The sequence below is a fragment of the Melopsittacus undulatus genome, chromosome 6, assembly GCF_012275295.1.
Source record: "Melopsittacus undulatus isolate bMelUnd1 chromosome 6, bMelUnd1.mat.Z, whole genome shotgun sequence".
Lineage (NCBI taxonomy): Eukaryota > Metazoa > Chordata > Aves > Psittaciformes > Psittaculidae > Melopsittacus > Melopsittacus undulatus.
The window spans coordinates 3,191,542-3,206,348 of record NC_047532.1 but is presented as its reverse complement, the minus strand read 5'-3'; the positions used below and the strand labels follow the sequence as shown (position 1 = coordinate 3,206,348).

At 38.9% G+C, this 14,807-nt stretch overlaps 1 protein-coding gene across 1 annotated transcript in view; it reads right to left on the bottom strand.

Moving 5' to 3' along the window:
- The window catches only part of LOC101877319 (connector enhancer of kinase suppressor of ras 2-like), a 182,540-nt gene that overhangs the window by 111,244 nt on the left and 56,489 nt on the right, over nt 1–14,807 (bottom strand). The window contains exon 2 of the mRNA XM_034064033.1: nt 10,020–10,183. Coding sequence (XP_033919924.1) covers nt 10,020–10,183 — 164 coding nt within the window. The remainder of the gene's footprint in view (nt 1–10,019; nt 10,184–14,807) is intronic.

Sequence of the window (14,807 nt, the reverse complement as noted above, 5' to 3'; positions counted from 1 at the left end):
GTACTGAAAAGGGCTGATTTCAATCACCTGTTTTGCTGCTTAACACATCTCCTTCCTCCCTTGCCCCCATGTAACCTGCACACTAGGAGCCAGGGAAAGCCACCTCATAGCTGGCCACAGGGGCCACAGGAACCTCTCATTGACCATATGGCTCATGCCTCTTTGCAAGGACCAAGTGCTTTTCTCCCAGCAAGTCACTGGTGTAGGATACACCCCTGAATGAGACTGGCTAAAACACCCAAACCTTCTTGGACACGCTGCAGGGATGAGCTGGTGCAGACATGGGTAGCACAGTGACAAAGCCCCTCCTCTCTGCTTTCAGAACTACTCGTGTTTGGATGGGTCTCACACCTAAATATATATGGGAATTCAAACAGCTTTGGTAATGGCTTTTAACGAAGTATGCCAAGTAAAGATTATCAATTTCAGCTGGCTAATGGATTTAAATTATATATTGTTTAATGGAAGAGTATCCAATTTAGTGCTGTTATCTACCAGTACACCAAAACCATATGCTGGTTTCTGACAAAAAGCACAAAATCCCTCCTTGCTACAAGTCCTGATTTCAGAAAAACAATGCTTTCCTTCCATGTACACTGCATGACATCCTATTTGTGTTTGTAATAATAGTTAAGAATGGAAGAGGTACCATTCAGGTACCACTGAGATTCCTGAACTTAAAACTTATCTCTTGCACAAAAGGATGGTGGTTTAGTGGCATTTTTGTGAAACCACAGCACACTTTGCAAGATCTGTGGTTTTATGCTTTACAGAATGGAGCACTCATGATGAGAACAGGCCAACCACTTCAAACCGTGTTTTTTGTAACAATGATGTGAAGTCATCAGTGAAATTGTTTCAGCAGTGAAATTATTCACTATAAAGAATATATCTGTAATAGTCTACAAAGTATGTATAGCATGCGAGACACCAGAACACAGAACTGAAGTTACCGGTATTGAAACAGCACTTCTTTGCTCCTGCTAGCTTTGCCCTTCTTGTGCATGAAGAATCTAAACAAGGATAAAGACCATCTAAGCCACTGACATGAGACTTGGTTTTCACAAGTCAGTGCACACGTGGATGTCTCAACCCAGTAAATTAACATGGATTTGCATCAACAACCAGTAATTATGTTTTATGTCAGCCAATAAAGAGCAGGAGAACAATGAGTTCCTACAGCCAGAGCCACACTATATTCAACCACAGAAGTGGTACCAGTGCCAAAATTTAATGCATCTGCCAAACGAAAACAAAACCCAAACCCACCCCAGCCTTAAATGTAGTCCCCAGCCAAATCCCAAAACATGTCTGACTACATATATAAACTTGGCCAGTGTTTCTGCACTGTCCCAAACCGGAGACATTTCCATAGTTCTCAAAACAAGTGTACTCACTTCACTCGCTCTCTTGGCCAAGATTCAGTTATCTGAGCCAGTTTTCATACCATTTTCTCTATATGGAATTTTGCTTTATATATTTGCATGAATCCAGACATTTTGGCTATACAGCGCTATGAAATGCCAAAGCAATGCCCACTTTGACACAAAAGGAAGACACAGTTGTTCAGTGCTAAGCACCACTTAATGCAATACTGTTATCTGAAAAGCACATTGGCTAGAGACGTTATATTCTGTGGCCTACAGCATTATGTATAAAAGCAGGGACTCTTAAAGTAAGAGCTGACCATTTTGTGCAAGTGTTTTTGTATGGCAGCATTGCTACTAGTATTATAACATAATAAATGTCATTTTAAGACCAGACCTAGAAAGTTTAACCTGACTTGCACCAAACCTCACACTTACAACTTAGAGCTTTCTCCCTCCACAGTGGTCAACTCACAAGTGGTTGGCTCTCATTCCTGTGCTCACAGTCTTGCAAAACATTAAATACCTGTTTTCTTCAAGGCTCTGTGAAAACATAAGTGCATTCTTACCTCAAAGTCCCCCACAAATATCACCCAGAAATGGAAAAGGAAAAGTGTAAAGCGCTATTTTATCTCAGAGATTAATGTTTGTGGTAGCATTGACAAGAACCCCTCACAAGATTCATAGAATCATAGAATAGTTAGGGTTGGAAAGGACCTTAAGATCATCCAATTCCAACCCCCCTGCCATGGGCAGGGACACCTCACACTAAACCATATCACCCAAGGCTTCATCCAACCTGGCCTTGAACACTGCCAGGGATGGAGCATTCACAACCTCCCTGGGCAACCCATTCCTTTTTGTGGAAGGCTTTAATCAAGTACATCATAATGTTATCAAAAGCAGTGTAGACAGCTGGCACCATACTTTATCATGACACAGGACAAAAACATTACAAGAATAGTTCTTCTTAATTATTTTTGTGTAGAAAGAAGAAGATGATAGAAAAGAAAATGTGGGTCTTCCATTGCAAAATGTATACATGTGTCACTAGCAGGATATTCCATCCACTTCACATTGAAATTCTAGCGAAAGCAAGAATTCATATGAATTAATCGTATGTCAATTCTAATTAGCCCACAAAGGCTAAGTAAGTGTCCTGGGGAGACTGCAGGGTATCTCCACATTGCTGCAGTCAAGTCAAGTATCCAGCCTTGACCAGTCTGTGTCTTGGGATATAAGAGAGCTTACACAGAGCAATGCAGAGTGTTGGAGAAAGGCAGCAGGGGAACAGGTTAAGAAAACAAAGCCTTCCTGCTTTTTGCTGGTTTTGGCAAACTAGACCAATGGGCAATAAGTGATGCTTTCTGAAACGGACAGAAATCAAAGCAAAAGAAGCAATAAACATTCACTCAACACTGTAACATGCAGTGTTCCGACAGCTGCTTCTGAAGCAAAACAGAAGGTTACCATGAAGGTTTTGCTTTTCACTGTGCAGGGAAAATGTCCACTCCTTTATCCCTAGAAGTAATTGTGATCATTATCATCAGCCTTGAGGAAACCGGACATCCAGATGGGCTGGAATTACAAACAAAACCCTTGTCTTCCAGATGTAAACCTCAAAAGAATCCAAATGATGTCAGAAATGAATGTACCATTAACACCCCCTAAACCAGGGGTAGAATATACACCAATTACAATGTATACCAACACCATTTGGATTGGACTTCAGCCAGTATTTCCCTCTTGCCCTCATCTACAGCATCGGACATGTGGGGTTTTTGGTGCCATATCATTATGGCACCTACTCATTTGCACTAATTTCTCCTTCTACACTGACCTAATAAGCAGCAATGCGATTTAATTGTACATATTATGCACTGTTCTCTACCAGCAACTGACAGTAGCTCACAGTATGAAAAGGAATTAAACATTCATTCATTGATAGAATACCACTGGTTTTACCCAGACACAAGATACAGTAATGGATTGCTACAGATTATAGTAATCCATTACTATATATTGATAGATATAGTATTATAGATTTATAAATGGGAATAAGTACATTAATTTTCAGAAGCATGCAGTAGTGCCTGTAGTTGCCTATTCACCAGCCTAGCCTGCAATGGATTAGGATCCTCATTCTCACTGCTACTTAAAAGATGCATTTCAGAAGAAAATTACAAGCTTTGGAACAGATTTAGCACTTTGAATAGAACACGTTTCTCCTTTTTTTAAATGTAAACCAGGCTTAAGCAGGAAAAATACAGAAATACTTATAGCCTGAAGTAATTTATCTGAAGTTTGATAGCCTGATAATATACAGACTGAATGCATTGCTTGTGGAAAATAATTAGATGTGGTCTATCTGACCTTTCGGGCTCTATGAAGGTAGCTGAAATTTGAGTAAAATGCAACCAACCTCCATTCTTTTATTTCCAGTACATACACCTCATCATATGAGAACAGATCACATACACTTTGGAATACCCGCACAGGACCATTTCCACCTGTGTTTGGCTCTGTCTGATATGCAGACATCACATAACCAGAGGGTCCTGTGCCTTCATCAGAGGTTGTGGCCTGACTGTGAGGCACTGTTGCTGGACAAGAATGACAAATACACATAGTATAGAGTTTTCAAAAGAGCCCCAGCCTAACTTAACACACAAAACACAAACTCACAAGTCACTTAGGTTCTAAATTCCTTTCAAAACAATCCTGTGCTTTGGTACCTCTGAATATTTTATGTAGTAAACATTGATACAAACACTGATAGTACTGTTAGAGTACAAAATGTTCTTACTGTGCAAATTCTAGTCTTGGAAACCATGCACTGCTATGGAGCAGCTGGTGTAGAGGTAGTGGTGTTTGAAGAGAAAACTGAGAAGACGTCAAGAAAAGTTACCTTCTACTTTGTTCCCTACTGTATCACCTCACACAGATGCCTTTACATCTGGTAAGGGAACACGACATGAGTTCGCAATAGGAGAACTTCATTTGCACCAGGTAGCTCCTACAAATAACTTGTAGTTGCATCCGAGATTCTCCTTTTTCAGCATAGCAGCTTAGCCAGACCTCGAATTTCTCACTTCTTACCAATAAGACAAACCTATTATGCACGAGTGCTAAACACCTGTGAACACAAGCACTTTAGGCTGCTAGAACTGTTTGTACAAACTTACTTATCTTCCTTCAGCATCCTCATCCTTAAAAACTCTTTAAAATGCAAAAATTGGCAACAGACTTGAAAATGAGTAAAAACAGACAATCCTTAAAACAGTTCATTTTACCAAATTGTGGGATTGGAAGGACCAAAAAAGAGTGAAGCATCTACTTAGACTAAGCAAAAGATGACATTTCCTTTCTAATATATGGAATAATTAGCTGACACATTCAGTAGTATTAATTCCAAGGTTTGGCATAGCCTAATAAATAGCACTGGACTGCTGAAACTTAACTCATTTCCCAATTGAGATTAATAAAGTTCTCTGGATGCATATATGTTTGCATAGACAAAAATAATGTATGTGCCAGGTTTCTCATTATACTGAGGAGATGGACTATCTCTTCATCTCTCACTAAGAGAGATGGCATTCCATTTCAAAGATTTATTTCCATCTATTTAAGCATCAATATATATGTAAAGTGAGGATTTTACTCTAGAAACCTTACCTTTGAATAACCTTTAAAGTGTGAGGGAAAAATAAGAATCTGAGATATTGAATGACTCAGAAATGAAACTTGATTACATATTGGGTAAAGTAAGAAAAAATACTTCCTAATATATGCACAGTATTGATAAATCAAAAAGCACATCAGCAAAATGAAAGATCAAAAGGATCTCAAGAAAGGTCCTTGTAGTTATGGCCATTAACAAGTAGTATTAATTCAGAAGAAACAACCTTATCAATAGATACAGATACAGCAGGGAAAGGTTGGCTGCGTCATCAGCATAGCATCCTTAAGAACAAATTATTGCAAACTGCTTTCCATCTGATCAACAAAACACTATTCCTGGTGCAATCTTGTTAAAGAGCTGCCTAATAAAGAAATCCCTTAGAAAATGGTAGGAAAATGAACAAACAAAAAAGCATGTTTGTTTGGTAGCTGTGTTCCATTCGTTGCTTAAAAACACAGCAAATAGGGAAGCAAATGAAGCTCACGCCAGTTGTTATAAACATGTTGACCCACAGGTGACTTTATTGTGCCTTCTAGCAGAAAAACTCTCATGCTTGGATTGCCAGCTTCTGCAGAGAGACATTCCCTAATCTTTATTTCTCCTTGAATGCTATCACAGCACAGTGCCTACATTTCGCTAGCTGCATGCCTATGAATTAACAGTACTTTTAATTATTTTAGATACAATCTATATCTGAGCATGCTTTTCGTTTTGCATTCATCTTTCTCCCATTCATTATCAGCCTTTTTACTAGACTGTTTGTATTTTAATTCGTGCAGGCTTTAACAATACCCTGACTCCAATACTGCCCTAATTGAATTAAATTTACTTGCACAGATTTAACAACCCTTTGTTGACATCAGAAGTGCTCCTTTTGCTTCTGTCCAATGTATTTTACTGTTTATCAAAGTTATTTTCCCCAGGCCCTACTACTGTTTTAGAGCTGAAACTCGTCCTCCAATGCATATCCAGATTAGTATTTCAGCTTTAATACAATTACAGTCCAAGTTCTAACTGGCCTGCACTTTTTAGTCCATAAATGTTATTTAGGTCCCTTCAAATACATAACTGCAGAGCAGCTTCTGACCACAGTGGGAAGAATGTTTAAGCTTTGATTTTTCCACCACAGCCATCATTCCCAATTTTCTTCATAATTAAAACCCTACTCAAAAATGTCTTCCTAGAATGGGCAAAGAACCAAAGCTGAAAGCATGGCTCACCTATGACTTTTCCTTTCATCCCACATAAATTCACCCCTGAGCAATCCCAAGAAAGCATCAGTATTTTCTCTCCTACAGTGGGAGATACTCTCATCTTTTGCACTTAATTTTACCCTTTCAGAACCTGGATTATTCCAACATTTTAACATTATTTCCAAATCACCACATTGCCACTCCTGTTATGCACAGAGGGATCCAATAAATCCCTTTTCCCCTGTTTATGTTTCTTACATTTCCTTTTTCCCTGCTGTAGGTCGTCTTCCTCCGGTGTAGAATCTTCTCTAGGCAGAACTCTCATATATAATGCTTAGTTCCTGAAAGCTCTCAATTTAGCTTCCTCTCAAAAGAAATATTATCATCTGTAATAGTAATAGGACTCTCTCTTTTGAATTATTCAGAAATAATATGGTGGTTTGAATCAATTAAACAAGGCATAATACTGGTGGGTCATGTTTATTTGTGTAAAGGGGATAGAAAATCATATTGAGGGCAAATGCATAATAGTAAACCTTTCTGCCATTAGTAATTTGCATCTGAGGGTCTAACTAATATGTGCTTTAGGACAGGGAAGAGAAACACAGGAGATGCCTCCTTTATTTTTCATTTTCTCTTGCTCTTAGAACCCTCATTATAGGGCAGCATTTAGTTAACATATATGCTGCATAATGACTTGTATCACTAAGACAGAAGCAGAGGCATTGCTCTTTGATGTGGAACCCCATCAAACACCTACCCCTAGAAGCCAGTGGGTATGCTCACTGACTGGCCAGCCACTGGGAGGGAAAATATGGCATCACAACATCCATGTTCAGTGCCTTCCAAGAGCTTGAGATGAGACAGCCAAATTTCTCTTGGTTTCCTGAAGCTGTTCTGCAGCTAAACTCATGACCAACATGCAGCTCAATTCCTGATGCACCACTGAGCCTAAGCTTACCTGAGAGATTTCTACAGTACGTTGGAGATGCCTCTGTTTAATGTGTTACACAACCTTAGCAAAGATGGAGTGGAACATCCTGTTAGTACTGCCTGGGAGAAATAGGTCATATAACTTGGACACTGCCAATTGCCAAACAGAAATCAATTAAGAAATCCATGTATGGAAAAGAAAAATCAGTGGTCACTGACATGGCCCAATGATTGGGTGATATGCAGAGCACAAAGTAGTACTGACATGTATTGATGTAACGAGGAGTGCAGCTATCTGTGATCCAGACAGGAAGGAAACAGTGTGCACAGCATCATGGATGTCCTGCCAGCATGGGGCTGGGAGCACATGGGGCGAACAGAGGGATGGAGGGAGAGAACAAGCTATGGCTCCTGCTGTTACCAACCCTCCACATGTGGAATTTTAGACTGAATTGATGTTACCCCTCGTGTTTTCATAATAATCTATGACAAAAATGTTAAAGTATGTCTATATACAAATCTACAAATACACTTCACACTCTGCCCCATAGATACAAACACACACACATTAAGGTACTGACATCCTACTGACTGTGGCTGTATTCTAGCTGCTCACAAACTGTGTTAAGTTTGCTCACAATGTAACTCAGAAAATCAGGGGTAAAATGATGCATTCCTTAAGACATTCCAACTCAAATAATTCCTTATATGCTAGTTCCTGTTACATGGCATAAGCATACCCCTAAACCCTCCCCTCCTTTTTTAATTACTTTTAAAAGTAGGGTCTTTCTTCTGTTTTCTTTTTAGACTAAAAATCCACTGCAGTGATGAACAAATTTCACTGATCACTCAAACAGACTTCATATTTTACTGCAATAATCTACTAATATTTCAAGATTTAGCACAGAATAAGAATACAACTGTAATTTTCAGACATATATGTCTGTTATTAACAAAGGCAGCATCAGATCTCCTACCATTCAATTACTGTCATTATTTAAAAGAATTAAGATAAATTCTTCATGATGCTTTTTGGCTACATAGATTAAAACCTTTCCAAATTATTACATATTAAAAACATATATTCCTCATCTTGTGAAACTTTCACTTGTGATCCTGGCTCAGTAAGAAGCTGCAAGAACTGAAGAATATGATGTGCACAGAAGGAAGGCAGAAATGTCAGAAGCAGGAGAATACCCCCAAGAGCAGAGCCGCAGGCAGCAGACTCACTCAGCAGAAAGCATATGGAATGGGCAGGAAGATAAGAGTTTAGAAGCAGGAAAAAAACCCCAAACAGGCATTTTAGAGACTGAGTGAGAAAGGAATGGTAAGGACTTAAATGCAGGAGGCTAAATAAATGATACCAGGAGCTGGAAAATCCCCATCGTGCTTTAAAAGAAGAAATAAGGTCATGAGACAGCACAGTAAGAGAACTGCAGCGCTGACCAGCAGCAGGGACAGTGTTTAAGAGGTACAGTTTCTTTGTTTAAAGAAGGAAAAGTAATAATAAGGAAAACCAGCAAGGGTCCTCCTAATGGGCAGACTTCACTGAGGGGCATTCGTTTTCCAGAGGGAACTTCTGGGGTCTGCTATGTCTCCCCAGTGTCAGGGCACAGCACTGCATTGTTCTGTAGATAACACAACATAACGCTGTGGGGTAGTTACCATTCCTTTCATGTGGAAAATAGCGTGTCAGGGGGGAAACTCTACAGCTCCATTTTCAATGTTTCCAAAACACAGAAGTCTGTTGGGTTACGCAGTATGCCCCAGTTCACAGGTACAGCTGCATCAGGGCCAAGGCATGTCTCTGGTTTGACATATACCTTAGTTTTAAGAGAGGATCTCAAGCTACATCCATTATGTTCTGTAATTAGAGGTACTTGCATGAAGCATATGCATAATAAGAGGTACTTCATAATGCTTTCTGCTCAGCTCAAGTGCATTCTTCCCCACTTGTTTTCTATTTTACTATTAAGTGCCAGTTTCCCTGTTGGAGACAATTTACTGGACCAGAATCACAGAGGATAACCTAGTTTGTTCAAAACCAGAACTGATCAAGAATTAAACCACTGGGGATGTTATATGTAATTTACCTATATGTAGTTTTATTACTTTATATTTCTGTATTTCCAATATCCTTTCACTGTTCACCTACATAAAATAAAGCTTGTTTTCCTTTAGAATTAAGTTAATACATTGCATTTTATTCGCTGGTAGGGATTACATAACAGAGGAAAACAGGAACTTTCTGACATCAAATACTTTGGTAAGAAGCTGGGTGAATTAATGACCTGTTATATATAAACCCCAGTGTTCTTCCAAATGCTTATATTTTCCTAAACACCCCTCTCCCCAAACTTCAGATTGACACATGTATCTACACTTTAGATAAGGTCAATTTTACCATTCCAATCTTGTCTCAAAGCTCGTTTTAAACAATCTTCCAGTCTAATTAGCATTACCTTCTGGCTCCTTAGTACCATCCTTTTGAATATTGGCATGGTTAAACCGCTCAGGTCTACTTGGTTTAGTATAGTGTAGCAAATGTCAGTGAAATAGGAGGGCATATGGCATATAATTACAGAACCATATGGATGCCAGTAGTGATAGTCAACAGTATTTGAACTCGAGACCAAGCAAGTCAGAGGAAGAGCAACAAAAGACCATCATAATCATAAAATGGATGTATATAACTTCTTTACAGCTCAAAGCAGCCTCTACACGTCCAAGCAAAGCTATTGTGTCCATACAAGCACACTGCTGGGGAGTGGAGTCCATATTATTTCTACTGTGGTTTGCAAATTCATAAACACAGATTATTAAGTGATACAAGAAATCACTCACCAATGCACAGAGCAGATCAACTGCTTCCAGAATGAGCTCTTGGTGGCCAATCCGAGTGACTCCCAGTTCCTCAAGCTCCTGATGAGTGATGTGCAGCAGCTGCTCGCCATTGATCTTTTCTCTTTCAAAGTTTTTAATGTATTGTTGGAGGCAGTCATCGAGGCCTGTTTGAAAAAGCCAACAATGCATATTCAGAGAACAGGGACAATAATAATCCTGCAATTCAGAGTTTCCAAGTTGCTTGGGAATGCAAATATAATTCCTTGTTTGGATTTGTTATGGAAAAATGTGTGAAAAGTATAATTTAACTTTCATAGTTCAGTGCATACTGCTAAAGAGAAAAGTTTCTATTACTGGCATTATTTTCAACACACTTCATAGAGCAGTTCGGGTTGGAAAGGACCTTAAGATCATCCAGTTCCAACCCCCCTGCCATGGGCAGGGACACCTCACACTAAACCATGCCACCCAAGGCTCTGTCCAACCTGGCCTTGAACATCACCAGCGATGGAGCATTCACAACCTCCCTGGGCAACCCATTCCAGTGCCTCAGCACCCTCACAGTAAAGAATTTCTTCCTTATATCCAATCTAAACCTCTGCTGTTTAAGTTTCAACCCATTACCCCTTGTCCTATCACTACAGTCCCTAATGAACAGTCCCTCCCCAGCATCCCTGTAGGCCCCCTTCAGATACTGGAAGGCTGCTATGAGGTCTCCATGCAGCCTTCTCTTCTGCAGGCTGAACAGCCCCAACTTTCTCAGCCTGTCTTCATACAGGAGGTGCTCCAGTCCCTGATCATCCTGGGGGCCCTCCTTGTTTTAACACTAACTTTTATCCTCCATGGTGCTCACTATGGAGACACAGGAAGAGCAAGGAAGCACAGAGAGTGCCATTGCAATAAAACCTTTTTCTTCCAATGTCATGAGGACCCAACTGTAAATTTAGGTTATGGAAGAATATGATTAGGAGCACATTCTTCCTGGTATTCCTCTTGTAGGACTCTTCAAAGTCACACACTGTAGCCCACTGTATCATACCACTCATTAGGAGAGTGGTTTTGAGGCTCAGTAACTACCTACACTAACTGCTACACCCAGTGCCAATATATTTATTTATGTCAAACTCTCAACTTTCTGAAACTCAATAACATACAAATGATTTTGTTATAAAACCTGTGATTAATAATTCGATTTTACTCATGAACAGAGAACTATTGCATTTTGCCATGAAAATCGATGATGCAAGAAACATTGTGTTATATACAGAGAACATCACCATTATGGTTGAATTAAGGGGAAAACGTTTGTGCAAGCACTAAGAAAAGCCAATGGATATAAAGAAAAGCAAGAGGCATATGAATTATATTGTTCTTGTTTGTCTGTTTATAAGTTCTCACAGACCCAATAAAAACAGAAATAAAGCAAAGTTAATTGTGTTTTAATTTCCTGGATTATTATAATGGAAACTGGTAATTCTATCATTCACCTTAGTATCTTTGAAAGAGAAACCTGTAGGTATTTTAACATTTTTTGAATCACAGAGGTCCTTTTAAGTAACCAGATGATACAATATGGCAATGAAAACCAGAAATACATTGCAGGAATCCTGCGGAACTGAAAGCAAGCCAGCAAATGTGGAATTTAAAACTATCCTGTAGACAATACTTGATATTGTCCATGCTTTTCTATTCTCAGGTTTATTAAATAGAGTATCTGACAAAGAGAGATCTGATATCTCATATTTGGCATGCTGATTATTACCACTTTAAGTTTCAGTTAAGCCGACATAGTTCAGTTGAGATACAAGGATTGTGACGACACAAGAACTGAATAAAACAAAACAATGTATTTGTCTTCTGTTCCAGAAATACAAGGGGATGTACTTCAGTTTCCTTCAATGAAATTACCTTCCAAAATTACTCAGTTATTTACTCTGTAAACAGATTGTCCTAAGTTACGTTACAGTGCTCTATTATCATTTAGCATGTAGCCATCACCACCTTATAGACACTTAGACATACAGCCCATCCAAAACTAGGTCAGTGATGTAAAATGTCACATGTTATGTTGTTATCCATAATTATGAGATAGTTTGGTTTAATTTTGCTTCTTGGTTTTGTTTCGCTGGGTGTTTTGTTTCTTTTTAACTCAAATCAGCAGTCTCTTTGTAACCAATACCTAAGCCTTTTCTCTGCTATGGTTTGCAAACAGGACACTATTTCTCTGCATCTCTTTGTGGTTTTAAATGATTCGATGAACAATTATGTGTAAGAGTATTTCAGTTTGGATTTAACATTTGAAATTCTGAGCCATTACACACTCCTGCTCCCTGCTTGCTCAAGAACAATTCCAGAGCAAATTCCAAGACCCTGTGTTTCAGGTTTGCTTTTAGTGACTATTTGCCTGAAAGTCATCATAAAAAGTCACTAAAACTGATACCAGATATTAAATTATTTTGAACAGAAGTTAAGAAAGGTAATTAGAAACCTTAGCCACAAATAAGCATTTGTAGTATTCAGAAAGGTTTAGAAAATACCGAATTAACATCACATCCTATACAAACTCTGTAGCCAGATGTATTAAATGTCCCTTTGTGCCAGAGAGAATGTACGACAAGAGCAAAATATGAAATTTGCATTATTCATACTGCTCTGTAATAGCTCCCCAGGGCATCTTTAGAAGGCATTTACTTAATAGTGCAAACAGTATGGCAGTTGACAACAGAATACAGAAATATATCATTAAAGGACCAGGCTGTCTCATAGCATGACAGCGTTTGATAAATACACACACAGAGAAAGAAATGTCCATTGCTCATTGCTTTTCTGTCTATCTAGGAGGTAGGAATCATATTCCATTGTTCCTTTTCTTACAATGTAAAAGTGTTTTTTGATGACTGTGAGGTGTTACAAAGCAGGAATTTATCTAAGGGTAGTTTCATTCTTTATAATTGTGGCTGTAATTGCTTTTAGCATGAAAATATCAAAGATGCAATTACAAAGAGCATGGAATAAGATCATTTTGACTCACCAAAGCCAAGTGGAATATTTATTTCCTCAAGCCATTCAAATTGCTCTTTATGCAATTTTCTCAATATGATTTCTGTTTACAAGTAAGACTTACATACAAACAACTAACTGGCATTAATTCTGCTTTATAGATAGGTAAATAAAACCACTAGTGCCAAGTTATACAGTATTGGTGTCAGGCAGGAAACACAGAGGCTTGCAGTTCTGATCCTGCACATTCCTACTATTTTTGGGGTACAGTTTGTAACTAACCCATATAGCCATCATACTGCAGTATATTAATTAAAGGAAAAAGGTTTAAACATGTTTGCTTTATTTTAAAGCTGAGACTTAGCAAGAAACATGATGAGAGATCTGCTATATTTGTCTCTGCTGTATTGTCTCTTGTGCATCTCTTGGCCCAGGCAGCCAAGAAGGCCAACAGCATCCTGACCTGTATCAGAAGTAGCCTAGCCAACAGGGCCAGGACAGGGACCATCCACACCTAGAATACTGTGTTCAGGCTCAGGGGGAACTTATAGCTCTCTATAGCTACCTGAAAGGAGGCTGCAGCGAGATGGGATCAGTCTCTTCCCCCAAGTAACAACTGATAGGACAAGAGGTAACAGCCTCAAGTTGCTGCAGGTGAGGTTTAGATTGGATATTAGGAACAATTTCTTCACAGAGAGGGTGGTCAAGCATTGGAACAGGCTGCCCAGGGCAGTGGTGGAGTCACAATCCCTGGAAGCATGCATAAAACATGTGGACAAGGTCCCCAGTGATAGGGTTTAGTGGTAGTCTTGGCAGTGCTAGGGAATAGTTGGACTTGATTTTAAGGATCTTTTCCAACCTAGTTGATTCTGTGATCCTTTCCATTTTAAAGTAAAAAACTAGGACCAGGAAAACTTTATCCCTGTGTTCAAAGAGCAGAGGAAAACCAAGCATCTGTGGTATACCGACTGCCAATGATGCTTTTGCAAATAAGGCATGCAGTAAATTGCCTAAATCAGAGAGAGATGAAAAAGAGGAGGCAGAAAAATCAGGTAGGGAGAAAGGGCAGGAAAAGACAAGCCAGTTAGCTCTAAGAGGTTTATTTATAGACCTGCATAATTAAGAAAACAGAATCATTAAAACAACAAAGCAAACCAACACATTATAAAAAACCTCTCTGTAGAGCTAGCTAAAATTAGACATAAGTGTTAGCTCGGAGCCAGCATTACCAAAGTGATGCTACGTATTGTAGGCAATAAGACCCACTGAAATCAAAATGAATCCTTTCATTGATGTCAAACAACATCATGTTTGTTTTATATTGAAAGCATAAGCATAGTTGCCATGTTATGCTAAGGTCTGTCCCTTTCTCTCTAGCACAAGACAGAGACACTGATAGAAAATTACTGTAAGAATAAATGGAGGAAAACCATAAGTTGTTGCCTGCTCTTCAGGAAGTCAAATTATATAAGACAGGGCAGGTCTCACAGGGGGAAATGTGGTGACAATAACTTTATCAAATGTGATCCATCACAAAAGAAAAGTAATTTTAAGTTTAAAAAGTCTAATTTCCAATTTTTCACAAATCTCTCCATATACTACATTTATTTGCTTCTTTTTCCATATATTTTAGTGGAACTCTGTTGCCTACACTGGTTTTATAATCTACCCTAAAAATTCCTCACCAAGTGATGGTTTTGTTCATACCACATCATTATTCCCAGAGGAAAATATACAGCAGCTGGCTAGAAGAGCAGAACACTGGCTGTGAAATGGAGGGGTTACGTG